General features: G+C 53.7%; 1 protein-coding gene across 1 annotated transcript in view; it reads left to right on the top strand.

Moving 5' to 3' along the window:
- Positions 1-26,642, top strand: part of CAMK2A (calcium/calmodulin dependent protein kinase II alpha) — a 63,211-nt gene continuing 36,569 nt past the window's right edge. The window contains exons 1-3 of the mRNA XM_061188336.1: positions 1-62; positions 16,472-16,566; positions 24,064-24,123. Coding sequence (XP_061044319.1) covers positions 1-62; positions 16,472-16,566; positions 24,064-24,123 — 217 coding nt within the window. The remainder of the gene's footprint in view (positions 63-16,471; positions 16,567-24,063; positions 24,124-26,642) is intronic.

The following is a 26,642-nucleotide window of genomic DNA, read 5'->3' as shown; positions in this document are numbered from 1 at the left end:
ATGGCCACCATCACCTGCACCCGCTTCACGGAAGAGTACCAGCTCTTCGAGGAACTGGGCAAGTGAGTTGCACCTCAGAGAGTCCTGGAGGGCTCAGGGGGTCAGTGTCACGGGTGGGGGTGTGCACCTGCAGTGCTTCCAGTGCACACGCAGGGAGGAAGGCTGCATGTGTTTGGGGGCACTTGTATGTGCAGAGTGCCTAGAGCCAGGTGCGGGCATGTTTGCCAAGATGAGCCAAGGCCAGCCCGGCAAGTGTGTGCGTAGAGGTGAAGGGTTGACAGTGCATGGCAGTGTCTGTGCATGTATACACACACACATACACACACAAATGCACATGACCTGGGCACACACAGATTCTTAGAAACAGGATTAAAAAGGGATCTTCCCAGTCAGCTGAGTCTAAGGCTGGAATCCCCTGTTGAGTTTCTCTTGAGGTGGCCATCTCCCTCAACTTGGTTACTTCTGGTGACAGAGAGCTCACCACCTCCTGGGTAGTTCCTCCTGCCTTTAGGCACCTACAGCAGCTGTGCAGAGTGGCCAACTTCTCCCTGTAAGAACATCTCCTCCCCACCTCCCCCTTGCCAGCTCCTGCCAGGGGTGAGGGCAACGGTACAGCAGGGGTTAATAATGGAGCCACTGGTGAGGCTTCCTGGGTGTTGGGAGGAGGGGAGGGGCAATCAGGCGAGCAGTGGGGGGACACTGCTGTTGCAGGGGCTAGTGATGTAAGGGTGCACCAGCTCTGGTCCCTTGGCAAAGTTTGCCAGCCCCAGAGCTCATTTCCTGCCTCTGATGACTGGTGTAGAGAGAAGGGTGGGAGGATGTGGGGGGTGGAGAGCCCTTTGGGGTAGCCCCATAGATTGTGGAGTGTCAGGGAAGCATTCCCGGATGCCGCCAGCTAAGTCTGTGGAGGATCCAGGGATGGATCCATGGTAGGGGTACAGTTTAGAGGCAGAGTTTGCCCCGTGGGCAGAGCAGCTCCAATGCCCTGGGTGGTCCCTGCTGTAGCAGCAGGAGTGCAGGGGATAGGGGCCCTGTGAGCAGGTATGTGCTGCTGTGAGGTCTGGATGTGCACACACAGGGGTGTGCTTTGATGTGTGTTGCTGCGTGAGAACTGACTCTGGGGTACACTTGCATGCACTGAAAAGGTGTGCAAATGTTCACGTGTGTGTGCACCGGAAGGGAGGTGCTGGTGTGTGCTTCATGTGTAAGGCCTGAAAATGCAAGTGTGCCCTGCAGGGGTGGGTGGATGCAAGTGGCACAAGGAGGTCCGTTGGCTGGTTTGCATGGGAACGAAGGTGTGTACATGCGTCACTGTGTATACACATGTATGGCCGGTCAGAGCTGTATGCACATCAGCTGTGCGTAAATATATGTCTATGTAAGGATACGCATGTGGGACTTGGGCTCACTGGTGTTCCTGTGAGGTCTGGACATGCACATCTGAGAGGAACAGGGGGGCATGCCCACGGGAAGGTTTATGTGTGTGCGTGTGAGGCCTGGGCGCATGGGCTCGGGTGGGAGTGTGGGTGTTGAAGGCATGTGTGAGCTCAGGCTGGTGTCTGCATATATGTGGGAGGTGGGCCTGTGGTTGTGTACAAGTAGGCTGCCCGCACACACACACACACACACACACACACACTCACACACTTGCACACCAGGCTATCCTGATACCTACAGGCACACACCAGCTCCCTCATACAGACACACACCCATGTGCAGATGTGTGCTCACTCCTGTCTGCAGACTTCCTGTCTTTCTGAGTGTGTTTTTGTGCTGGGGATGTTGGGGGCTGGACAGCAGGAACGAAACGTTTGGGGCTGTTCTGGAGGACCGAGGCTGTCTGCTGCACTTGTGCAGGGACCCCTTCTCAGCTGGGTTCTGGCATCCACGGAACGAAGGATTCCCTGATCAGCTGGGAGCTGCCTTTCAGGGTGCGAGCAAGGCTCGGTTTCGGGAGGACTGCGTCACAGAGTGCAGTGAAATGGAGTTGAGACATGACTCAGGCGCTCAAAGTGAAAATAAAAGTGATGTTTTGCCCCAAGAGGAGATGGATATCATGAAGACTGGGTGCTGTGGGGGTGACTTGTCAAGGAGAGCCTGCGTGAGCCTTCTTGGAGCCGGGGCGCTTGGAGGGACTGGGGCACGGGCAGAATTTCAGGGGACAGGGAGCCCTTTCGTGGCCATGGCAGGAAAACTGAGGGTGGCGGGCATGGCCAGGCCTAATCTGATCAATTTCAGACCTTTTCCTTCCACAACCATCAGTGCTCTTAACTTTTTTTAGGTCACATATTCCTCCAGGAATCTGATGAAAGTCTAAGTCTACCTTCCCTAGAAAAATACACAAACTTACGAAATGGTACAGGCAATGTCAGGACTTGCAAGACATCGGAAAGGCTAAGGATGGGCCTGAGGTTCAGGATGCTTGTATTGGAAAAAAAAGGAGATGAGGCTCTACACCTCTAATGCCTGGATCTAAAAGGCCTGGGTGCATCACTGAGGAGACGGGGCTTTCGTGCTCTGCGTGCAGCTTCAGTCCAAGTGCCCAGTGGGACAGGAAGTGGCAGTGCCCAGAGAGGGCACAGGGTCTGGACCTCACCACCCATAGCACTGTGACACTGGGCAGGCTATAGCACCTCTTTCCCCTGACCTGTAACCTGGAGGTAAAAAGGGCTGGGAGGATGAAATGAGATGGTTCTCATAAAGACATAGTGACAAGCCTGGCACACTGGGGTCATTGTTGCCCTCAGACGGACAGGCTGAAGCTGACCTGCCACATCTTTACCTTTTGTCTGGAGTTTTCCTGGCTTGGCAGAGGGGGCTGACCAAGCCCTGCCCCCTACCCCACCACCCCAGGCTGGCAGGGATGCAACAGCTCCTGTTCTGTTGGGATAAGCAACGAAGGTGCCTGCAGGGCCCATCCTTCAATTGGTGACCCAAGGTCCCTGTCAGCCGGGACACTGCTGTTACCACCCAGAAACCGAGCCCCCATTCTAGGAGCCCACTTCAGATCACTGGCACGGTGACTGCCTGAGGCAGCTGGGCTGGCCCTCCAAGGGGACATGGGGGTCTTTGGACCTCCTTCTGAAGGGCCCTGGCTGCCCAGCTGGAGAGGAGGACACGTGCCTCTCGAGGGCTTCCTGGCACCCTGCCCAGTGAGGCCTGGCTCCTGACTGCAGGCCTTTGAGCAGCTCGTGGTAGGGCTGGCAGTTCCTCCCCCGCCTGGTGGGCAGCCAGTTGAGGGGGCGTGGGCTGGAATCAGGGCCCTGGGGCCTCTTGATGCCGCTGGACGAAGGTCGCACTGCAGCATATGATTCACATAAGCCAGGAACTTGATTCCAGTTTCCCTAGAGGGTTGAGGTGGGGCTGTCTCTTGGGACCCGGAGACTAGCTCACTCCCTCCTCCCTTGACCCCAATCCTCCTTCCTCTCATGGGAGAGAGAAATGGAAGCCCGGACCTTAGGAGCACAGAAGCTTGTTTGGAGGCAGAAGGCAGGCTGCAGCGACGCCAGCTGCAGGGTCAGAGTGGGCCTGGGCAGTGGGACCAGAGCTCCCCTGCAGACTCAGCCTTCTCGAAGACCAAGATCAGGGGAAAGGGTTGGGTTCCAAGAGGTGGAGAAGGAGGATGCCTCCACCAGCCTTTGACATGCTCTGGGCTTTGGATCCCACTCCCAGGAGAGGTTAGTTAGAGAGGCAGAATTGCCCTGCAGCCTGTGTAATCACTGGGCTGCACAGAAAGAGGCTCGGAAGGGGATTTTTCTTGAGAAAGGGGTGGGGGAGGAGGGAGGGAGGCTGGAGAGCTTGCAACCCACTCTTTCCTCTCTAGAAACAGGGGTCTGAAACTGACTCAAGGGCGGTGTTGGGGCTAGGGGAGGGGCTGCAGGCGCCAGCAAGTTTGCCCGAAGGAGGGGGGAGAGCTAGCTCCAGAGCCCCCAACCCCTCTTAACTCCATGGCTTTGTATCATGAATGGGGCTTAGGCTGGGATGATCAGTGGGGGACACTGGGGACCAGAGGCAGCTCCCTGCGCTGGGGGGTGGGGTGTGTGTGGGGGGCCCAGGGTCCTGGGTGCTTAGGTTCTCTCTTGCGACACAAGCTCTAACATCTGCAAAATGTGCTTAGCAATCCTGCCCTTCCCTGGCAGAGCTGTTAGAAGGATCGATGGTGTAATATTGGAGAGGGAGAAAACACATGGGCATCGATGTACTCCCCCCACCAAAGACTGGTATTGTGCTTTTATTTTGCTTCTAATAACCTCTCACCTTCACAACACTTTGGGGCCGGTGTGGCACTTCTCCACCCATTAGCTCTGAGGGAGGCAGAGAACTTACTGGCCCATCTTACAGATGAGGAGACTGAGGCTTGAGGAGGTGGAATGACGGGCTCAGCGGACTGGTGGCAGCTCTCAGGCTTGGGTGTGGGTCTCCAGCACCCTGCATGTAGGGGGAGGGTTGATGAGAGGGGCCGCTTCTGGTGCCCTGTCTGGGGAACACTTCCAGGGAAGAGGGGTGTGGCCTTGTGGGTGAGGGAACTCTGAACTGTCACTTTTTGTCCAGTCATGATTCTACTTCTAATTTGAGGCACCACCCTGGGTGGATTCCTTGTCCTTGGTGTACCTCAGCTTTACCATCTGTGAAATGGGGATCAGAACACTTCTGCAGATGCTGAAATGTGCCGTTAGAGTTGCTACCCTCTTTAGCCTCCGTCTGTGGAAGGCACCCTTGGGAAATTTCAGGCTTACAGAACACCAGAGCTGGGAGGACCACAGACACTGTCTCTCACAAGCATCGACGGTGGAGCCAACGCCCAGGGAGAGGTGGTTTGCCCAAGGCCACAGGGAGACGCAGAAGCAGGGTCTGGTAGGGGACCAGATGGTGTGCAGGGGCCAGAGGCCAAGGATGGGAAGTTGGGGGGCAGGTGGGAAGGGGACAGGCTTTCCTTCCTCCTCCTCCGAGCCAGCAGAGCGGAAGGCACGCACATGTTCTGGTGCATGCCGCAGGCCTCCGCCTCCACACAGCCTGAGACACACTGACACTGCCGAGCTTCCCTCCCGCCTGCCCGCCTCCCTGCACAAGTGTGCGGTGACTGCTGCCAGCACCCCTGCAGTCTTGGGCCCCGGTCCTCTCAGTGGGGTGATGACAGAGCCTTGGAATGCAGCGCCTGCATCCTGTTGCTAGTGCACGAAGACACACACACACGGGTGCATGTGGACGTGCAAGTACACAAACACACTGGCTCCAACAGGGCATCGAGCAAGAGTCTTACCTCCCAGTGCAGGGAGAGCAAGATGATGCTGGCTAGGCTTCTGGGCTGTCTCTCTGTCTCTCTCTCTCTCTCCCTCTGCCCTTGCCTCTCGTCCTTCCCTGTGTCTCTCTGGTCTCTGTTTCTTTCTCTCCGCTTCCCTCTTTTTTGTGCTGGTCCCTTGGCCATAGTCCACCCCTCCTGCACGCATGTTGCCCGTGTCACGGTCTCTTCCGAGCCTCTCTCTGGCACAGTAGGAAGCCTCCCTCCCCAGGCCAGCCTGGTGCAGCCCCCTGAGCATGTCACAGCCTGCTGAGACCCAGCCCAGGCACTAGATCTAGGTCCTCGTGGGGTTTAGCTGCCCATCAAGGCGTCAGGTGGGGCTGTAAGGCCGGTGGGACTTTCTGTGCTGGAAAACGCTGACGGCCTTGGTGTCTTGGCATCACATAAAAGGGGGAACATTTTTGTGACTCTTGCATCCACTCAACAAGTATTTCCTGACAACAGACTCTGTTCCCAGCCCCAGGCTGAGCCCAGCAGATACCACATGCCAGACTTATGTCATCTCTGCCCGTTTGGGGCTTATGGTTTAGTGAGAATCTGACATTAATTAAATCACTTCAGATATTATTATTTAAATGCAACTGGTTAAGGGCTGTGAGCACAAACATGGGGCTATGAGCTGCAAAGAGACCTCAACTAGTTGGAATGAGGGAGGTATCAGGGAAGGCTCCCCTGAGGAGGTGACACTGGGGAGCTGGAAGCTGAATAAGAGTCAGTCAGAGGGAAGAGTGTGGAATAGTGTTCCTCAGAGTGGGAACAGCACAGGCAAAGGCTTTGAGGTGTGTATTTTGATGGAGCATGTCAGCCCCAGGGAGGTTGGTGGCCCTACTCTTCTTAGGCCTGCTCAAATTGCCTCCAACTTTTGGACGCCTGGGTACTAAAAGGAGTATTAAAAACCTATAGAATGTCTAGAAGAGTGGGCCTAGGCAGGGTGGCCAAGGTCTGGAAGCCAAATCAAGTGAGAGAGGGCTAAGAAGCTGGGGGAATTTAGCAGGGAGAAAAGACCCCTCGGGGGTGTGTCCTCTCCCCTCATCTCTGCAGGGACATCATGGGGCCCCAGAGATGAGACAAGGCTGCTCTGTATGGCCCTGGAGGGCAGAGCAGGACCAAATGTGTAGAGTAACAAGGAGGTGGATTTCAGCTCAACGTAAGGAAGAACTTTCCAATGGTCAGAACTGCCCTTCTACCGCCCAGACGGACATGGCCTTGGGAGATAGTGAGCACTCTGTTAGCAGAGATATGCATGCACTTCCACAGCCCTCTTCTCACCCCGTGCGTCCAGTTCCCTCCTGCCCTGCATCCCTGTCCTCGCCTGGTGAGATGCTTTGCTGCAAGCACGAAGTGGGAGACGGTTTAGGGGCCAGAATAGCCTCAGTTCTGCACAGAATACCAAAATGAAGAGTGCTCCCTTGTCTTAGGGATGGGGAAATAAGGCCCAGAGAGGGTCAGGGCCTTGCCTGAGGTCACACAAGCCAGTAACACATGAGGTTTGGGCGCTCCAGCCTCCTTCCAGTCCAGTGCTTGCCTTTTTACCCCTTGGAGCCTCTCTCTCTGAAGCTCTGAAAGTCTTTGCTGTGTACATGTCGATGGAGCCAGGCCAGGAGGCCCTTGGAGCCAGGGGAGAAAGCAGACCCTCAGCCTTTTTCCTGCTTTGCCTGCTCTGATCCTGTCACCAAGCTCTGTGGATATATATATATTTTTTATACAGCAGGTTCTTATTAGTTATCCATTTTATACATATTAGTGTATATATGTCAATCCCAATCTCCCAATTCATCACACCATCACCTGTGGATATATTTTTTATTTTCCTCTTTGTAACCCATTCAAGAAAACCCAGGCATAGCCCAAACAAGGAATATGTTGGAACTTCTGTTGGTTCAATGTTCCCTGCAGCAAAGAGACTCTTCTGGTTCCCAGGCCTTCTGTGTCCCCCACAAGACTTCTGCTGGGTTGGCGCACGGCAGGCCTGTGGGGGGTGTGCAGGATAGCTCGAAGACACTGTGTCCCTGCAGGATCTTTTGGAGTCTGGAAGTGGGCGGCTGCAGCGGCTTGGGGAGGGATGTGTGGTTTCAGAAAAAGGTCCTAGGATTTTCTGGCTCTCAAATGCTAGTTTGCGGAGTTTGGGGCAGAGCTGCCATGCTGAGCTGGGGAGAAGAGAGAGAAAACCAAGTGGAAGGGGTCCTGAGCTGCCAGCCCCTACCATCTCAGCTTTATTTGCCGTCTGGTGACCTGCATAGCTGTGTTTTGTTTGTTTGTTATTAAGAAATGATACTATTGCTTCAAACGAAAAAAATAAAGAGAGGGCTTAAAAATGATCAACAGTTGATTTCACAGATGGGTAAACTGAGGCCCGCCCAAAAGTGAAGGGAATTGCTTAAAGTATGTAGAGGTGGGTGTTATGGAAACCAAGATGTTCCTTTCGTTTCTGGACAAATCTGATCCCAGATTTTTAACTGTTTGAGGAATCTAGGAGCCCTCAGAGAATCTCATATGAGCCACAGTCACCCCTGAAAACACACACTCACTCCAACTCACAGAATGTTGTATATTATTTCCCACAGATCCCCCCACCCTAACACCCATCTGTGGACCCCAAGTTAGGGCCCTCTGATCCGAGAGTATGGGGTATTGGAAAGAACAAAAGACGATGAGTCAAGAGTCCTGGGTTCAAGGTCTTGGCCTCAGTTTCTTTATCTGTAGAATGGGGAGAGAATGGACCTCAATGGCAAGATACTATTGCAGCTTCCGATGTAGCCACATGTGGCCCACACTCTGACCCCTGGGGTGGAGCTGCTCCGGTGGCCAACCCCAGCTCTGTCCCTTCCCCCAGCCATTCAAACCCCATCTGCTCTGGGTTCCATGCCCCCAGGGCTTGCTCTTTGCCAAGTGATCAGATCAGCTAACCTGGGCTGTAAGTTACTGACCACCAAGAGGTATTGGAAGCTAATCCTCTCACAGATAACAGGTCTGTATACATTTGAGCAGGAACGTTCCTTTTTTTTTTTTTTTTTTTTGTCATGTGATGCACCATGTGGCATGCGGGATCTTAGTTCCCCAACCAGGGATTGAACCCGTGCCCCCTGCATTAGGAGCACAGAGTCTTACTACTGGACCGCCAGGGAAGTCCCGAGCAGGAACTTTCTGAAATCACCCCAGCTTGTCTCAGACAGGTAGAATGTTTAGGTATATTAACCCAGAGTGGGGAGATTTGTGGGGAGGAGACTGGACTTTGATTAAGAGGTGCCTATCAGGGGCCTCCCTGGTGGCGCAGTGGTTGAGAATCTGCCTGCCAATGCAGGGGACACGGGTTCGAGCCCTGGTCTGGGAAGATCCCACATGCCGCGGAGCAACTAAGCCCGTGAGCCACAATTACTGAGCCTGCGCGTCTGGAGCCTGTGCTCCGCAGCAAGAGAGGCCACGATAGTGAGAGGCCCGCGCACCGCGATGAAGAGTGGCCCCCGCTTGCCGCAACTAGAGAAAGCCCTCGCACAGAAACGAAGACCCAACACAGCCATAAATAAATAAATAAATAAAATTTAAAAAAAAAAAAAAAAAAGAGGTGCCTATCACATAACATCCAGGCGAGATGGTGAGTAGGTAGAAATTTGGGACTAGCATTCTGAAGAGAGGAGGGGCAGTATAGAAGCAGATTTCAGTGATAGTCAGTGATAGTCAGTGGCTTTCATCATTTTTGGGGGGACGGGTGTCAGAGAATCCTTTGTGAAGCTAATGGAAAATATGCATTGTCTGCCCAGAACAATGCACAGACACAGAATAATTTTGTTAAAATTTTAGGTGTGTTCATGAACGCCCAGAGCCTCCCCAGAGATACCAGCTAATGGTCCTGGGTAGAAGGGATGGAGGGGGAAGAGGTAAGAATGGGTGGAGAGAGAACAGGGAGCATCGATGCTGTGGGAAGGAGGGATGAAGAAGTGAAAGCACTGTCAGCAAGTGGCGGGGGGGGGCGGTTCCGGGGAGAGTGCGGCAACCCAGAAACAAGAGGGAAGCTAGGTCTCAAAGCTGGGTGGTCAGTGGGGCAATCAAGGCAGATCAGACCTCGTGGGGGCTGCCGGGGCTGGCGGGGGGCTGGGGGGACTGGGGGGACGGGCCTGGCACAACTTTTCTTCCAGGGAGCCCGGGGGTGGGAACCAGATTGTGGTGGGTTCATGGAGTGTGGGAGGTGGGAAGAGGAGGCGGTGGATGTCGGACACTTGTTCTGGAAGTTTGGCAGCAACGAAGGGAGGAAGGAAGTGGCCCAGGTTGCTGGGTCGAGAGAAACGCTCTTGCTTTTTATTCAACTTTTTAAGTTTGGGAGAAGGAAGGTTGTTTATTTTTGCAGAATGAGGGAGACCTGGGTGTGTTTGAGGAAGCAGCCAATGAAGGGAAGACCCTAGAGATTGTCAGGACTCCTGCTAATCAGACCCCCAAGGAGGGCAGAGTGGAGAGAGGGTTCGGTGACTGAGGCCCCGTAAGCAGTGTCCCTGTCTGCTGACACCCACAGGCATATGCCCTGGGCTCTGGGAGGCTCCGGCGTAAAGGAGGGGAGGGTTCCTTTAGGGGAAGTTGGCAGTAACCAGTCTTGGGTATCAGGAACCTCTTCTTATCACTACGTAGCAGAGACTTCTCACAGCTGGCCCAGGAGGAAGTGGGCCTGGGGCTCCTCATCTCCATTTTTCAAATGGAAGGATAAACAGGCTGGCAGCCAAGGACCCAGGTCTTCTGAGTCCCCATCTAAGGTTCCTGGTGCCGCCTCTGCTGCCATGTCAGCATTTTGGGGTGTTTTAGGTCAGAGAGGGTGATGAACCTGCTGTGGGTGGCAGCCAGCAACTCCCAGGACACGCTGCCTGCCAGGCAGCTGAGAAGCAATCTCCCAGTGTGAATCTTGCTTTTCACGGCCCGTTAGCACGTTCGCACATTCTCAGCCACACCGGACCCTCTATCACGGCGCCCTCCCCACCCGTCAGTCAGAGAAACAGGTGCGGCCTCCCTGCCTGCTCATACCCAGGGGCAGGCTGCTGGGCCCTGGGGAGCACCCCACCCCCTCACCATGGCCTCCCCACACCTCCTGTCCTGGCTTGCTTCTTTCCCGAGCTTGGCAGACAAGGTCCATTTTGCCTCTGAGGATGCTGGCTGTTCTCATCACTTCGGAGATCATGATGCCTGTAAAAGGTGTTGTTTCTTGAGCATTTACTACACTCCAGGGACTGGGCTAAACCCACTGCATACCTTACTCTCTCACTGGATCCTTGAAACAGCTGCTCAGGGTGGGTACTATCTTTACCTACATTTTACAGGGGAGGAAATAGTCTTACCAAGGTTAAATAACTTGCTGGTAAGAGGCTGAACCACGATTTGAACTCTGGTTTGAACCAGAGTTTTGAACTCAGGAGCGCCTGTTCTGATCCACATAAAACCTCACTATCCAATATGGTGTTCACTAGCCACTTATAATGATTTAAATGAAATAAAATTAAAAATTCAGTCCTTCAGTCCTACTAGCCACACTTCAAGTGCTCTATAGCCATATGAGGCTTGTGCCTGTCACAATGGACAACACAGAATATTTCCATCATCATAGAAAGTTCTGTTGGACAGCTCGGTACAGAATATTGAAGGTGGAAAGGCCTCTGTACTTTTTAGCCCCAAGTCCACCCCACCCCCCAAGTTGCAGACGAAGAAATTGATGCCCACGCTGGGCAGGACCCCTGCCCAAGACCTCCCAGCAGGGCTGAGAGCTGCGGTCTTGTCCCTCCAGTGTCTATCTCACACACACCCCTCCCTGCCCACATTCTGTGACCCTCTCCTAACATGGGTACTTACCCAGGGTGACGCACGTGTGCTTTGTCACACCCAGAGCCTCTTGGCATCACATACACAAGGGCACTGATGGGCTGCTGACACACACCTGTGGGCAGACACACCCCCTGAACCCTTTGCACCCAGGAACGCTGTCACAGGCACTCCCAGTACCTCCAGTGGACATCCCCCACTCACGTAGGGCCCTCACATGCAGGCCTCATCCCTTCCTCTTGGGACCCCTGGTCACTCCCTCCCACCCTGCCCTCCCCACCTTGGCCTCCTCCCCTTTTCCGCCCTGTCCTGTTTCCAGGCTCCTACCCACCCACCCACTGGCCACCTGCTCAGCTCAGGGCTGTGGGAGGAGTGGGCTGGCTCTTCCTTTTGCCAAGGCTGCTGGGCTGTGGCCACTGGCTCACGCGGGACGAGAATGCAGAAACATGCCTTTTTTAAACAAAAGATAAAAAAGAAAGGAAGTTAGGGCTGCGAGCTTGCTGCCCACACTCTCATTTTTGCTGCAGATTCTCTTCTGCCCCTCCTCTCCTTGATCCCCGGCACCGGGGCAGGCAAGGAGGAGCCTTTCCACTTGTGGATGGAGGCCTGAGGCTGCGTAGGTAGAAAGAGGGGCTCCTTGGCCCAGACCCTTTCCTCGCCCCATTCAGGGATTTGTGTACCTGACACTGTGCCCAGTGTTTTGCATGTGTTACCTCCCTTAATCTCCCCAACAAACCCAGGAGGGAGGTATTATTATTGCCCCCATTTTATAGGAGGAAACAGAGAGTTGAAGGGCCAAGTTCAATATCACACAGCCGGGGGTCAGTCACGATCGGATCACAAGGCTTTGTGAGCCCAGAGCCCCTGCTTTTTAGGGTCACACTCTCTTGCCTTTGGTGGAGTCAGAAGAACAAGGGCAGGTGACCTGGATTCTCTTCACAGCCTCGAGAGGATTATACTTGCTCCCTTGAGGCTTCAGTTTCTTGATCTGTGAAATAGGGGATCATAATTCCAACTTCACAGGGTTGCTGTGAGGGCCAAGGAGCTTAGTGGTGAACGTGCATTTGAAGGGAGGACATCTTCTGGGTATGTGAGAGGCTGGTGTTCTCTGGATCAGTAGGCCTGAACTGGATTTGATAAACTCCTCCCTCTGAGCATCTGCTAAAAGCTATGCATTCTTGCCCCAGAAAAAAATGCATATGCCTACGTTCAGAGACACAGGGCTCCTGCAGCTGCTCCGCCCTTGGCCTGGACCCCTAGTTAGAGCCTGGGATTTACACAAATCTTGGTGCTGTGTTTTGAGGAGGAAGTTCAGCAAGCGTGCCTTCTCTTGTTTTATAGACATGGCTCTTAGGTCCTCAGCTCCTGGGGCAGAGCCCAGGGTCATAGAGCCTCTTGAGCCTCTCTGCACAGAGCCCCATGTGATGGCCCATCAGTGCTGATTTCTAGGGGGACCAGGCATCTAGCAGGACTTCCCCAGAAGGCGGGCAGGGCAGTGCCAAGCTGGCTGGGAAACAATCACTTGGGCAGCCTGTTAACTGAAAATACTGATTTCTGGGCCCGCATCTGAAGGTTCTGATTTGGTAGGTCTGGGAGAGGTCTTGGAATATGTTTTTTTTAAATTTATTTTTGGCTGCATTGGGTCTTTGTTGCTGTGTGTGGGCTTTCTCTAGTTGCGGCGAGCGGGGGCTACTCTTCGTTGCGGTGCGCGGGCTTCTCGTTGCGGTGGCTTCTCTTGTTGCAGAGCACGGGCTCTAGGCGTGCGGGCTTCAGTAGTTGTGGCATGCGGGCTCAGTAGCTGTGGCTCGCGGGCTCTAGAGCGCAGGCTCAGTAGTTATGGCGCACGGGCTTAGTTGCTCCGCGGCATGTGGGATCTTCCTGGACCAGGGCTCGAACCCGTGTCGCTTGCATTGGCAGACGGATTCTTAACCACTGCGCCACCAGGGAAGCCTGGAATATGTATTTTTAAAAGATTCCCGGACTTCCCTGGTGGCACAGTGGTTAAGAATCCGCCTGCCAATACAGGGGACACGGGTTCGAGCCCTGGTCCAGGAAGATCCCACATGCCGCGGAGCAACTAAGCCCGTGCGCCACAACTACTGAGCCTGCGCTCTAGAGCCCGCGAGCCACAGCTACTGAGCCCACGTGCAGCAACTGCTGAAGCCTGTGCGCCTAGAGCCCGTGCTCTGCAGCAAGAGAAGCCGCTGCAATGAGAAACCCGCGCACCAAAAAAAAAAGAAGATTCCCAAGGCATTCTGAAACAGCCAGTTTGATAACCATTGATCTAATGTCTTTATCTAGAATGGAGTTTTGTTTCTCTAGTGGAGAAATTATATTTCTCCCTCCCTCCCTCACCTCTTCCCTTTCTCCCTCACTCTAACTCCATCCAAGTTAATTAAACTCCAGCTCTGGCCCAAGCATGAGCTAGATGCTGGTGAGTGAGACAAGCCCTCCTTCCCTGCTCCTCCTCTCCCTGGAGTTCGCAAAACCTTTCCCAGAAGTGGCCCCTTGAAACATTCTCTCTAATCGGGCTTCTGAGAATCATGGTCTCCCACTGGGCAGAAACCTCCCTGTTTGGGTAGGGTGGGCACCTTTGAGAGACCAGTGTGCGCACCTTCCTCAGATGCCTGTTCCTATTCCTAACACCCCAGACTGAAATCTTCTCCCCGTCTCACTTCAGTCCCTCTCACATAAATCTGCCTCCTGTTCCTATAGTAGCATTTATGGAGGCCCTGTTGGTAGGTAGCATTGGGTACCTGGGCATGGGTGTGGAGAACATTCCAGTCCTGGCCCTCAGGAACCCTCCGTCTGGTGGACAGACAAGCTGAACGAGCAAGCACAGTCCTAGGCTAGATGGGGAGGTGTGGGGTGCTCTGGGAGCACAAACAATGGGACATGTCACCAGGAGGCTTCTCAGGGAGGGACACCCGGTCTGCTGCTCTCTCCAGGTGGAGGACAGGCAGGGCTGCACACCCCACGGACGGTCTGTTGCTGTGCCCATGAATTCCGGCCTTCCTCAGCTTTCCTACGAGGTCATATTTCCTGGTCCCTAGCCCTCCTCCCAGATCTTTCTTCCTCATCCTTCGCCACAGTTTCCCACCCGTTCCCTTCATGCTGCCCGGACACGAAGAAGCCAGTGACACAACGCCCAGGGGTGTGTGTAGAGCAGGCATCTCCGCCAGCCTGTGGGCTTCCTCGGTGCCTGCCAGCATCCTCCCCTGCTCCCATCAGCCTCATTTTTGTGGCTTGAACCTGCCTGTGTGCTTAGGAGAGGGGATCAAAGTTTGGAGGATATGGTGGGGTGAGGCCATTTCAGGAACCTGGGCATTCAGGCAAGCAATCGGCAGGCTCCCTGGGTGGAAGAGAAGCCAAAAACCTGGGGGAGCAAATATCTGAGTTCTAGACATGGCATGGCCTGTAGCTAGCTGTGTGACCTTGAGCAATCAATCTACTCTGAGCTACGCTGAAGCTCAAAATCTTGGGCTCCACCTCAGACTTAAGGAATCAGAATCTGCCTTTTAAACAAGATGCCTGGGTAATACATTAAAACTGGGGAAGGCTGCCCAGGAGACTTGCTTCTTGCCATTAGCCTGTGGTTAAGGTGGTAATGGTGGTGACCACAGGTAGTGTCTGGCCCCTTAGGGGCCTCCTCTGTGATGTGAAGGGGTTGGACCCGATGACCTTTGTGGTAGAGGGTATAACATGGCACCTAGATGACAGATCTAGCCCTCAAACTAGTTTTGTTTGGCAAAATACTATGTTTAAATTTTTTGGAATAAGGTACCAGTATTTAAAAATTGGGAAATGTCACGAAAATATCCAGACTTCCAGTTTTTCTCGAAAAATCAAACAATCTGGGAAATGGGCCACATTCCACATGGCAACAATGTCTCCTATGAGCAGTGAAACCCACAGCCCTTGCTCCAAGTTCTCCCAGCCACAAATACTTTGAAGATAAAAACCCAGGAGTCTCTGAAAACATGAAAAACTGCTCAGCTTCGCTCTTGATATGAGAATTCCAAATCAAATCTACACTGAGTCACCATGTTCCACCTCTCACTAGCAAAGATATGAAAGTTTGATAACCCATTGTGTTGACAAGGGTGGAGGAAAATGGTCCCCTCACGTACTAGTACGAAAGTAAGCTGGTACACCTCTAAGACGGATCATCTCTCATTATCTATCAGAATTACCAAACAGCACCTACCCTTTGACCAAAAAATACCAGTTCTAGAAGTTTAGTCGCAGACACTTGTACACATGGGAAATGTAATTCTAATGCACGCATACAAGGTTAGTCATTGCAGCACTGTTTGTAACAGCTATAGATCGGAAGTAACCTAATTGCCCATCGATAGGGGACTGGCTAGGTAAGTTATAGGACAGCCACATGATTAAATGAGGAACTCTTTTTTAAAAAAACATTTATTTATTTATTTATTTTTAAATTTTTATTGGAGTAGAGTTGATTTACAATAGGAACTCTTTATGTTATAATACAGAAGGAGGATCTCTAAAAAATTTCTGAAGAAGAGCAGAATGGGGGCTTCCCTGGTGGCGCAGTGGTTGAGAATCTGCCTGCCAATGCGGGGGACACGGGTTCGAGCCCTGGTCTGGGAAGATCCCACATGCCGCGGAGCAACTAGGCCTGTGAGCCACAACTACTGAGCCTGCGCCTCTGGAGCCCATGCTCCGCAACAAGAGAGGCCGCGATAGTGAGAGGCCCGCGCGCCGCGATGAAGAGTGGCCCCCGCTTGCCGCAACTGGAGAAAGCCCTCGCACAGAAACGAAGACCCAACGCAGCCAAAAATAAATAAATTAATTAATTAATTAATTTAAAAAAAAAAAAGGAGGAGACTGCAGAACAGCATGTAAGGTCCAGTATCCAGTATTGGGGAGAGTATCTGTGGAAAGATGCTCTGGTAACACTGGCCATCTCTTGGGAGGGGACTTTGGAGACTAGGGTACAGGGATGGGGAGGACTCTTTTAACTATCTACACTTTTGTATCTTTTGAACTTTGAACCATGTCAATGTGTTACCTACTCAAAGAATAAAAAACCGAAAATTTCCAGGGACCTAGATTCTGTGATTCTAACACTGCATGATTCTAATGTTTTAGAATTTGGTGAACCTAACTTATTATGACTCTACAAGTCTCATGTCTCATGAGGCCAAGCTCCTAATGATTTACTACCAGTGGTTCCCCTGGGTCTCCGGGCCTGCTCCGTCCCTGAATCGGGCCACAGCAGCCCCTACGAGCTCGAGCAGCCCTGAACGAGGGCTCCCTCCCAGCACGGTGCAGCTGCAGGGACTGTGGTGTCTCTTGGGGACGCAGCCCTTGGGCCCTCCCTCACCCTCTTTGCCTTCTCTGTCCTAGGGGAGCCTTCTCAGTGGTGCGCAGGTGTGTGAAGGTGCTGGCTGGCCAGGAATATGCTGCCAAGATCATCAACACTAAGAAGCTCTCGGCCAGAGGTAGGCGGTGGATCCGTGCCTGGCCTGCCCTCCGGGGCTCTCCTCCCTTCAGCCCTCCCTCTACCCCTTGGGTTAGAACCAGGATCTGGGTCTGTCCGCCTGGATGATGCTGCTGTCAGAGGTGGGGGCTCTTCTTCCTGTGGGTATGATGAGAATAGACACCTCCATATTCCTTCCTTAGAGGGTCTGGGCTGGAGGCCACAGTCTCTCCCACAAGCCAGGCTGTCTGCTCCTCATCCACCCATGCAGGTAAAGACTAAGGTGCCAAGTAGGCCTTCCTTTCGCTGCTTTTCTGCCGCTTGCCTCCATTCTCACCACCAGACCTCTGCACCTACCTTCCTCTCTGCCTGGATGCTCTTACCTGGCTCCTTACAAGGATAGCTCTTTCTCAACCTTCAGGTCTCAGTTCAATGACACATCCTTTGAGAGACTTCCCTGACCCCCAAACCTGAGGGGGACTTCCCCATTTTATATCTCTCATTACTGTTTCCTCTCTTTGTGGCTTTCTACCAACCTGGAGCTATCCCATTTACTGGCTTGGTGCCTTGTTTAATATCTATGTTCCCTCATGACCATAAGCACCAAGAAGGTGGGAGTGGGTCTCATTCCCTATATACGCCCAGCACCTAGGACAGCGCCCGACGCGTCCGGGGGCTCAACCAGTGTCCCGTGAACTCCAAGTGCATGCACTCTGCTTCAACCAAACCAGTCCACCCTCTGGTCCCTATATACTCCCTTGGACAGTGGCTTCCAAGCCTGGAATCCCCTGGAGAGCTTCAAACACTCCTGATGCCTGGATCCCGCAGGTTGCGATTTAATTAGTCTGGGCTGTGACTTGGGTTTTGGAAGTGATCCCCAGGTAATTCTAATTTGGAAGTGGTCCTAAACCAGTAACATCAGCATCACCAGGAGGTTGTTAGGAATGCAAATTCATGATTCCAGATATAAGGAATCAGAACCGCATTTTAACAAGACACTGGTGATTTGTATGGACGTTAAAACTTGGAACGCCTGCACAGAAACCTTGCTTCTTGCCCTTAGCATGTGGTTAGGGTGGTAATGGTGGTGACCACAGTCAGCGCGTTGGGGAGGATTATCTTCAAAGATCTCCGCTCTGAATGGTGGGTCTGTGCTGCCTTGGAGACCCCCATTGGGTGGAGGACATTCTGTTGGGTGAGGCTGGTGCAGGTGCGGTCTGTGCAGCCCATGGCTTGTACAGCGTGGAAGACATTGTGTGAGGGGTTGGTGAAGTGTCCAGGTGTTTGCCTGGCATCATGGCAGCTGTGTCTGGGCCAGGGCCCAGCAGGTGTGGATTTCACAGAGGCTGGCCCAGGATGTTCACATTGTCCCCTGCAGGCCTCCCAGTATGTTCCGTGTTGGAACGTGTGCTGCTGCCTTTCATCTCTCTGGCTCAGTGTTGCTGGGAGCCCAGTGCTTTCTCCTAGTTACCGAACACCCCCATAGGCAGACCAGTGTCCTGCAGGGAGAAGAGGCTGCGCTGGGGGTGGGGGTGGTTCTCTGAAGACCAGGGCCCGCCGTGCTACACAGTCCACATGAACGCTGGCGTGGAAGGGCGAGACCTGTGGAAGGTCAAGGGCCAGAGCCGGGGACAGGGAGCCAGGGCTGGCAGAAAGGCCAGTGGGAGCGCTGCCTCACCCAGTTGCTGGGACTTGCCTTGCCGTTGCTGTGTGACTAGTGGCTGTCTGGTGCCCTCTCTGTGCTTTACATCACTATTGATCAAGGGAGCTGTCCCAATACCTGAGATACAGAAGGGGCGGGACTAGAGTCACGGCTTGGGGTGATAGGTTGGGTTGCCCCCAAAATGAGGGAGGGTCAGAAACCAAGGTCTTGGGACTTCCCTGGTGGTCCAGTGGTTAAGGCAGTCCTGCCTTCCGATGCAGGGGGTGCAGGTTCAATCCCTGGTAGGGGAGCTAAGATCCCACATGCCTTGTGGCCAAAAAAACAAAATATAAAACAGAAGCAATATTGTAACAAATTCAATACAGACTTTAAAAATGGTCCACATCAAAAACATCTTAAAAAAAAAAAAAAAGAAAGAAACCAAGGTCCTCCCTGGATTCTGGGGAATCTTGGGCCAGTTCACCACATTCTCAGAGCCACATCCACACATGCGCACGACAGAAAGAGACAGATGCGTATGCCGGGAATGGAAGGAGCATTGCCTATTTTCTGGAAGGTGACTAAGCACTCCAGGGACAGTGTAGACTCTGGGCTGTGCAGTAACTGCCCCCTCTCTGGATTTGAGGAGCCTTTGACCTCCTGGGAGGAAGGCGCTCAGGCCTAGGTGAAAGAGAAGGGTGGGAGTGGGAAGGTTCTGAGAGAACCTTCCCAAAGAAGTCTGCCAACTGCCAACGCTTTTCTCCCCGGCAGGAGATGAGGGGCAGAGCTTCTTTTAGCAGGGTTTCTTTGTTTGCCACTCACGGTGCCTGGGGTGGGGAGTGGTTTGATGCTGAATATTTGGCAACACATTCCAAGCTTCTCCTGCTGGCACTCCCCGGTGACTTTGGCAGTTCCCAGCGGGGGAGGGCATGCCCCCCTGGGGTGTCTCTGTTCACTCCCCAGGGAGCTGTGGCTTCCCCTTCTCCATGGGGTCAGCCTCTTCTATCAAGCGTTTCCCAAACCCGGGAGAGATGTTTTGTGTCTATTTTTAAACTACTCTTTTATATAAAATGCTCATAGTATAAACAATTCGAGGAAGCCATAAAGACATGAAATGAAGGTAAAAATATTTTCCTGTCCCAGTCCCTGCCACATCCCTCTGGGGGCCTTTTGAAAAATACAGCTGCCCCAGTTCCACCCCTGAGGGTGTGGGATTCAGTAGGTGAGGGCCAAGCTCTTGCATTTAAAAAGTCCTGTCAGCAGTGACAACAGCCAGTACACGCTCAGCACCAGCTCCCTGCAAGGGGCTCTGGAAGCTTCCTAGCTATAGCCTCGCCAGGCAGGCACACACAGAATTCATCAACGTTTTAGGGCACGCTGGGCAAGCAGATGTGGCTGGTGCCGCCAGAGGTGACTGGCCCTCATACAGCGACCTCCATTAGCCCCACTGTCCACCTGAGCACTGAGGGGTCACTTCCTCCGCTCCCCGGCCATCAGTCCCAGGACACTGGGTGGGAAGCACGGGGTGAGCCCATTCAGGCTGCCCCTGAGCTTCAGGTCCATGCAAGGGAGCCTTCGAAGAGGCAGTAAGACACGTCTTTCTGGTCTTTCTCATCTCCTTCCCCACCCCTGCCTGGCACTCTTGGCCCTTGGGATTATTTCTCCAACCTTCTAGGATCTGGAGGCTTGTTGAAGTCCTGTGCGGGGAGGGGACATTTTCTGTTCCGAGATTCAGAGGTCTATTTTCTGCCCTGGTTCCTGTGCCTCTAGCCAGAATCCCGCTGCCCACCTGCCTGCCGGAGCCCACCCCCTCTGCAGGCAGAGCCCTCAGGCTGCCTGACTGCACTTCCCGGGGCTCTGCTTTGCCCCGCTCTGCCCTGCTGGTACTGTCTGGCCCCAGGAACCTCTCCCCAGAGTTTCCACCCACCTGCTGCCTGCCGAGCTCTGGGCAGGGCTGGCCCCCTTAACCCCAATATCTTGCCCCCAGGCCTGCCCCAAGGGACAGAGGGAGAAGATTCACAAAGCATTTATCATAATGGGCATTGGGAGCAAGTCTTCCTGGTACCCAGGCAGAAGGCTGCAGACTAGCTTCTCTCAGACCCCTCACCATCATGGGCCTCTACTGAGCTGGATGGATTAATTTATCAATTATGAGAATGGGAGGCAATATAGTACAGTAATTATGAACATGGGTTGAAATCCCAGCTCTGCCACTTCTTGGCTATGGGAACTTGGACAAGCTGCTGTGTGGCTCTAGGCCCTGGGAACAAGGCAGAGACCAGCAGACAAGGTCTTGCTCTCATTGCAACTGTTTTCTACAGGAGGGAGACTGAAAAGAACATTAAACACACAAGTAAGCTGGGTAATTTCAGGTAGCAATGAGTGTTACAGAGAAAATAAGACAGGGTAATGGGGAAGTGATGGGGCTGGAGGGACATTCAGAAAAGGCAGCCGGGAAAGCTCTCTGAGGAGGTGACATTGCGCTGGGACCTGCCTGAAAAGGAGGCAGCCATGAGAAGACCCAGGAGAAGAGTGTTCCAGGCAGAGGGCGCAGCAGGTGCAAAGGCCCTGAGGTGGGATGGGGCTTGCAGTACCTGAGGCCGCAAAGGAGGCCAGTGTGGCTGGAGTTTCAAGGCCAAGATGAGGTTGGACCCAGCACCCAACAGTCTTCCTGGATGTGGTGAGGAGTTTAGATTGTATTATAAGTACATTAGGAAGCTGTTGGCAAGTTTGAAGTCAGTATCTAATTTATATTTTAATAAGAGGTCCGTGGCTGCCCAGGACTATTGGCTGGGGGTTGGGGGGAGTGTTCAGGAGTAGTTCCTCAGAGCTCTGAGTTGTAATAAGGCTTGATCACCTTGATGAACACCTTGATTTTGATAAAGAGACTGCTCCTTTAGCACTGGGCCTCAGTTTCCCCATCTGCCTAATGGAGCAAGGCCTCAGAGGTCAAGAGGAACTCAGTCCCTACGTTTCTTGAGGTTCCCTACATATTAGAAAATGAAAACATTTCAAACAGAGTTACAAAAATTATTGTATAAAGTACATGTTTACATTCAACAAATTAATGATTTTAGCACTGAAATTTGCAATGCAGTGTAATTGTACTATGCACAAGATGATCACAAGATTTATAAAAACAATTAGTTCCTAGCTTTTCCAGCAGTGAGGTCTGGTAACCAGGCACATTTTTTTTTTTTTTTTTTTAATAAATGTATTTATTTATTTAGTTTTGGCTGCATTGGGTCTTCGTTGCTGTGCGCGGGCTTTCTCCAGTTGCGGTGCGCGGGCTTCTCATTGCGGTGGCTTCTCTTGCTGCAGAGCACGGGCTCTAGGCTCTTGGGCTTCAGTAGCTGTGGCTCGCGGGCTCCAGAGCGCAGGCTCAGTAGTTTTGGCGCACAGACTTAGCTGCTCCACGGCATGTGGAATCTTCCCAGGCCATGGCTCGAACCCGTGTCCCCTGCTTTGGCAGGCGGATTCTTAACCGCTGAACCACCAGGGAAGACCCCAGGCACACATTTGAAGCTGTGTGACCAGCGTTTTCTTCTTTCAATCCTGTCAGTGTAGCTCTGCTCCCGGGTGACCTCGCATGGAGAAAAACATCAGAATTCTGGATTTAGATCCTTTATCCCTTGAATGTGTAACCTGGGCCAGGAGGCCCCCAGCCCCCTCTGATAGGCCCCACTTTGAGCTACCTGGTTTCTGGTTCTGCTGGGGATGGGTGGGTGGGGGACAGGGTTTGGAGCTGGGGAGGGTCCAGCCTTCCTCAGCTCAGGGGCGGCCCTTGGCCAGCCCTGGATGGGGATCCCCCTCCTTTGCCTGGGAATCAGCTTTCCTCCCCCCGCCCTGGAGGATATGGAAGGATGCAGAGAGGGAAGAGGAACCGGGGGATGCCCCCAAGCCTGGAGCAGCCTCCCCTCCCCTAGCCTGTAGCCGCCTTTAGCTGGGGAGTGGAGCTTCCACTCTATGGAAGGAGGATTGGTCTTAATTCCTTTGCTGATGGAAAAGCCACATTTCAGTATTGATCTTGGTTTCTGCAGCCCTTGGAGAACGGCTGATGATTCCTCTAATGGAGGGGGAAGGGGAGAGGGGAGCTGGCTGCCTGGAGACAGGGCTGGGACTTTCTCCATCCTCATCATCCTCCCTGGTGCCCACCTGCTTTGGAGGGGCCATTCAGAGACAGGGGTTCTCGTCCTGGCTCCGCCTCTGAGTGTCTGTGTGATTTCCCTCCTGTGGGCCTCAATTTTCCCATTCGGGAATAGGGGGCAGGTGGAGGAGGTGGTGTTGAGTCAGGGTGTGGAGAATGGGACAGCACAGGGTTGTTTTTTGTTGTTGTTTTGTTTTGTTTTTTGCCGTGCCACACGGCTTGCGGGATCTCAGTTCCCTGACCAGGGACTGAACCTGGGCCACGGCAGTGAAGGCCCGGAAGCCTAACCATCAGGCCACCAGGGAACTCCCTGACTTAAGGTTTTAAAGCTTACGCCTGGAGCCTGACTGCCTGAGTACAAAGCGTGGCGCCACCGCTCACCACAGTGTGACTTTAGGCCAGATACTTAATCTCTCTGATCCTCTGTTCCCTCCTCTGTAAAGCTAGCACAGTGGTAGCACCACCCTCAGAGGATTGTCATGAGGGCTTGAGATGCACATAAAGTGCTCTGCATAATGCCTGGCCCATAGTAAATAGTCTACATTTGCGATGGGCTCCTTTTATATACTGTTTTGTTTTTTAAAATTAAGGCATTCAATACCAAATTGGAGAAAAGCACCAAAAAGGAAATTGCAAAATGCTTAAAATGGGGACAGTGAAGCCCATAGCCCAGGGCTGTTGGGAGGACTGAGTGGGGTCACGGGTGTGATTGCTCTCAGCAGCCTCAGTATCAGAGACCACAGGTGCAGACCCCGAGCAAGGCCTCTCTTCCAGGCGGGCAGGGAAATCCAGGGGATTTGGACAAAAGTCCTGAGAAGCAGGTGGGAGATCTCTAAGTAAGCCCTGAGGCTGCCATGGCCAAGTTCTACCTGCAGATTCTTTGGGGTTCTCTGTGTCCCTGGTCCCAACTCCTCTCACAGGAGGCGGCTTCTGTGAATTAATACGGCCCTTCTCCTGCAGAGAATTCCCACTCCCTTAGAAAGGTTCATTCATTCAATCGTTTGTTCTTTCATTCAGTTATTTCTTGAGCACCTACTATGGGCCAGGCATTTGGGTAGATGCCACAGGCACAACAGAGACCAAGTCCTCGTCCTCAAGGACAGAGATCTCCCTGAGACAGAATGGGACGTGCTGTCCAGGGGCCCCGAGAGCACAGAGGAGGAGTCCCTACTAGCTGGTATTCAGGGCAGGCTGCCAGGAAAGGGCGACATCGAAGGATGGGTAGGAGTGAATGACGGCCGGTGAAGAACAGGTGGGAGGCTGAGAGGGAGCTTTCCAAGCTGAGAGAACCGCGTGTGCGAAGGCTCCAGAGTGAGAGGGCTGAGCGGCGCGTGCCTGGAGAGGTGAAGTTCAGCAGTTCAGTCCGTCTGGGGTGTAGTGTGAGGGGCAGGGCTGGAGGAGGGGCAGCTGGAGCCTGTTGTGGGAGTGGGGATGTTCCAGGCTGCCTGGAGCTTGGCTCTGATACAGGAAGGAGATGCCCCTCGTTTGAGAGCCCTGAAAGCCAAGGGAGGGGAAGGGACTTCTGCGTCACTGCAAACCCAGCCTCTCTCTCTTTCGCTGCAACCCACTGCCTTCCTGGAGGACCCAGAGGCTCTGCCCGAAAGGCGAGCTTGCCCAGGGCCCAGGTGCTGCCCTGGGAGGTGGAGGTCATTAGAGGCTGTGAGGAGGGAGAGATGGGATGGGTGGAGGTTCCCCCCTCACCTGGACTCACCTGGGCGTCTGTGTTTCAGACCACCAGAAGCTGGAGCGCGAAGCCCGCATCTGCCGCCTGCTGAAGCACCCCAACATTGGTGAGCATGGGGGATGGGTGAGGGGTACAGGTGGCCTGGCCCAGCTCCCCTGCCTGCCCTGGTGGGTGTTTGCTGACGGGACGGGGTAGCTGCTCTCTTCTCAGGGACTGCGGCTGGGGGATGGGTGAGGGGTACAGGTGGCCTGGCCCAGCTCCCCTGCCTGCCCTGGTGGGTGTTTGCTGACGGGAGGGGGTAGCTGCTCTCTTCTCAGGGACTGCGGCTGGGGGATGGGTGAGGGGTACAGGTGGCCTGGCCCAGCTCCCCTGCCTGCCCTGGTGGGTGTTTGCTGATGGGAGGGGGTAGCTGCTCTCTTCTCAGGGACTGCGGCTGGGGGATGGGTGAGGGGTACAGGTGGCCTGGCCCAGCTCCCCTGCCTGCCCTGGTGGGTGTTTGCTGACGGGACGGGGTAGCTGCTCTCTTCTCGGGGACCGCGGCCATAGCGGTGGGAAAGGGGGTGTCTTGGTTTCCGCACTCCTCAGTGAGCAGCTTGGTTGGGGGGGAAGGTGAAGAAGGGGCCCTTCCTCCCAGCCCACGCTGCCAGCAGCCTCCTTCAGAAAAGCTGTTTCAGGAAAACTCCCCAAGCTCTGAGAGAGACGAAAATAGCCCAAGCTTGGACTTGACCGGTGCAGCCCACTCCCCAAACCTACCCCCATGCTGAGTCAGCCTGGCTCCATGGCCCTGCCCACCTGCATAGACCTGCAGTGCCGGCCTCTCCGAGGCCAGCCCCAAGGCGGCCCCTGCCCAGGGTGGACTGAACGCAGGCTGCATGGAGCGGCTGAGCCCAGGGCGAGCAGGATGGCACTGAAAGAGCACATCGCTACCTGACCTCCCCTCCCCCACCCCTGCACAACTACTGGGGGGCTGCGTCCCAGCCTGGCAGGGTTCTGAGTCATGGAGGGGAGGGAGTGCAGATTCTAGAGATAGTTCTGTCAGGGAACGGCTGTGTGACTTTGGGCAGGAGCACTACCCTCTCTGAGCCACATCTCCCATCTTCACAAGGAGGGGACTGTCTGGACCAGCTGGGCATCGTGTTAAAAGGTAGATTCTAGTTGAGTGGGTGTGGATGGGGCCAGAGGTTTTGCATCCCTAACACACTGCAAGGTGATGCCACGGCTGCTGGCTCACCAACCACACTTGAGGAACAAGGTCTAGGTGCTCTGTAAGGAACATTCCAGCTCTGACAGCTACCAAGCCTTCTCCCTCAGGAGGGAAGCATCTGTCTATGTCCAGGGCCCCAAGGGTTAACTTCCCTGCTGAAGAGAAGCATCTCCATCTGCTATTTATACCCAGAAGGCACGTCCCCTTCCCAGTGCCTGGGAAAAGGAGCAGAGCTGTACACACAGCAGCTAGAGGTTCCAGGGCTAGAATTGGAGAAGGGGTGGCAAGGCGGCTGGCGGGGAGCAACCCTGGTTGGATCCTGGCCCCTGACCTGTTTATGACCGCGGGCAGCTCCTACCCTCTCTGGGCCTCCAACTCCCCAACTGTACAATGGAGGGGGTCATGAGTGGTCTCTGACTATAAAATCCCATGGTGCTTAGAAAGGCCATCAGTCCTGGAGGAAGGAGGTGGGGAGTGTGTGTGTGTGTGTGTATGTGTGTGTGTGTGCGTGCGCCGCTGCACAATTGCAGCTGTCTCAGGTCAACGCTGCCTCCTTCTTCTCCCGCTCATTCCCAGCTCTAAAGGGGAGGAGTAAGTTATGGGCTCTGGGGCTGACAGACTGCAGCTCAGATCCTGGGTTTGCTGCTTAATTGCTGTGTGATCCATGACATGTTGTTTAACTGCTCTGAAGCTCAATTTTCTCATCTGGAAAATGGAAATGATACATACTTTGTAGGATTATGATGATCACATAAAGCATAGTACTATGACAGCCCCCCGTAAGTGCTTTATTATCATTAAGCTGCTCCACTTTTTCTCAGTCTATACCCTCCCACAGAACAACCTTACCTGAAGTCTTGCCTCTTGCCTAAATCTTCATATGATTCTCATTCCTTTGAGCCATGAAGATTTTGAGTCGTCAGTTTGGGGCATTATATATAACACAGTGGTTAAGAGAATGGAGTTTGTAGTTAGACACACCTGGCTTCAAATCCGAGCTCTGTCTTTTTTAAAATTAATTAATTAATTAATTTATTTATTTTTGGCTGCGTTGGGTCTTCGTTGCTGCGCGCGGGCTTTCTCTAGTTGTGGCGAGCGGGGCTGCTCTTTGTTGTGGTGCACAGGCTTCTTATTGCAGTGGCTTCTCTTGTTGCAGAGCATGGGCTCTAGGCGTGCGGGCTTCAGTAGTTGCAGCACGTGGGCTCAGTAGTTGTGGCTCACGGGCTCTAGAGTGCAGGCTCAGTAGCTGTGGCGCACGGGCTTAGTTGCTCCACGGCATGTGGGATCTTCCTGGACCAGGGCTCGAACCCGTGTCCCCTGCATTGGCAGGCAGATTCTCAACCACTGCGCCACCAGGGAAGTCCCCCAGCTCTGCCTTTTATATGGTGTTTGAGTTTGGGCAGGCTATGAACCTCTCAGAC

The sequence above is a fragment of the Eubalaena glacialis genome, chromosome 4 (genome assembly GCF_028564815.1).
Source record: "Eubalaena glacialis isolate mEubGla1 chromosome 4, mEubGla1.1.hap2.+ XY, whole genome shotgun sequence".
NCBI lineage: Eukaryota > Metazoa > Chordata > Mammalia > Artiodactyla > Balaenidae > Eubalaena > Eubalaena glacialis.
The sequence above is the reverse complement of the archived record's forward strand: the minus strand, read 5'-3'. Positions and strand labels throughout refer to the sequence as shown.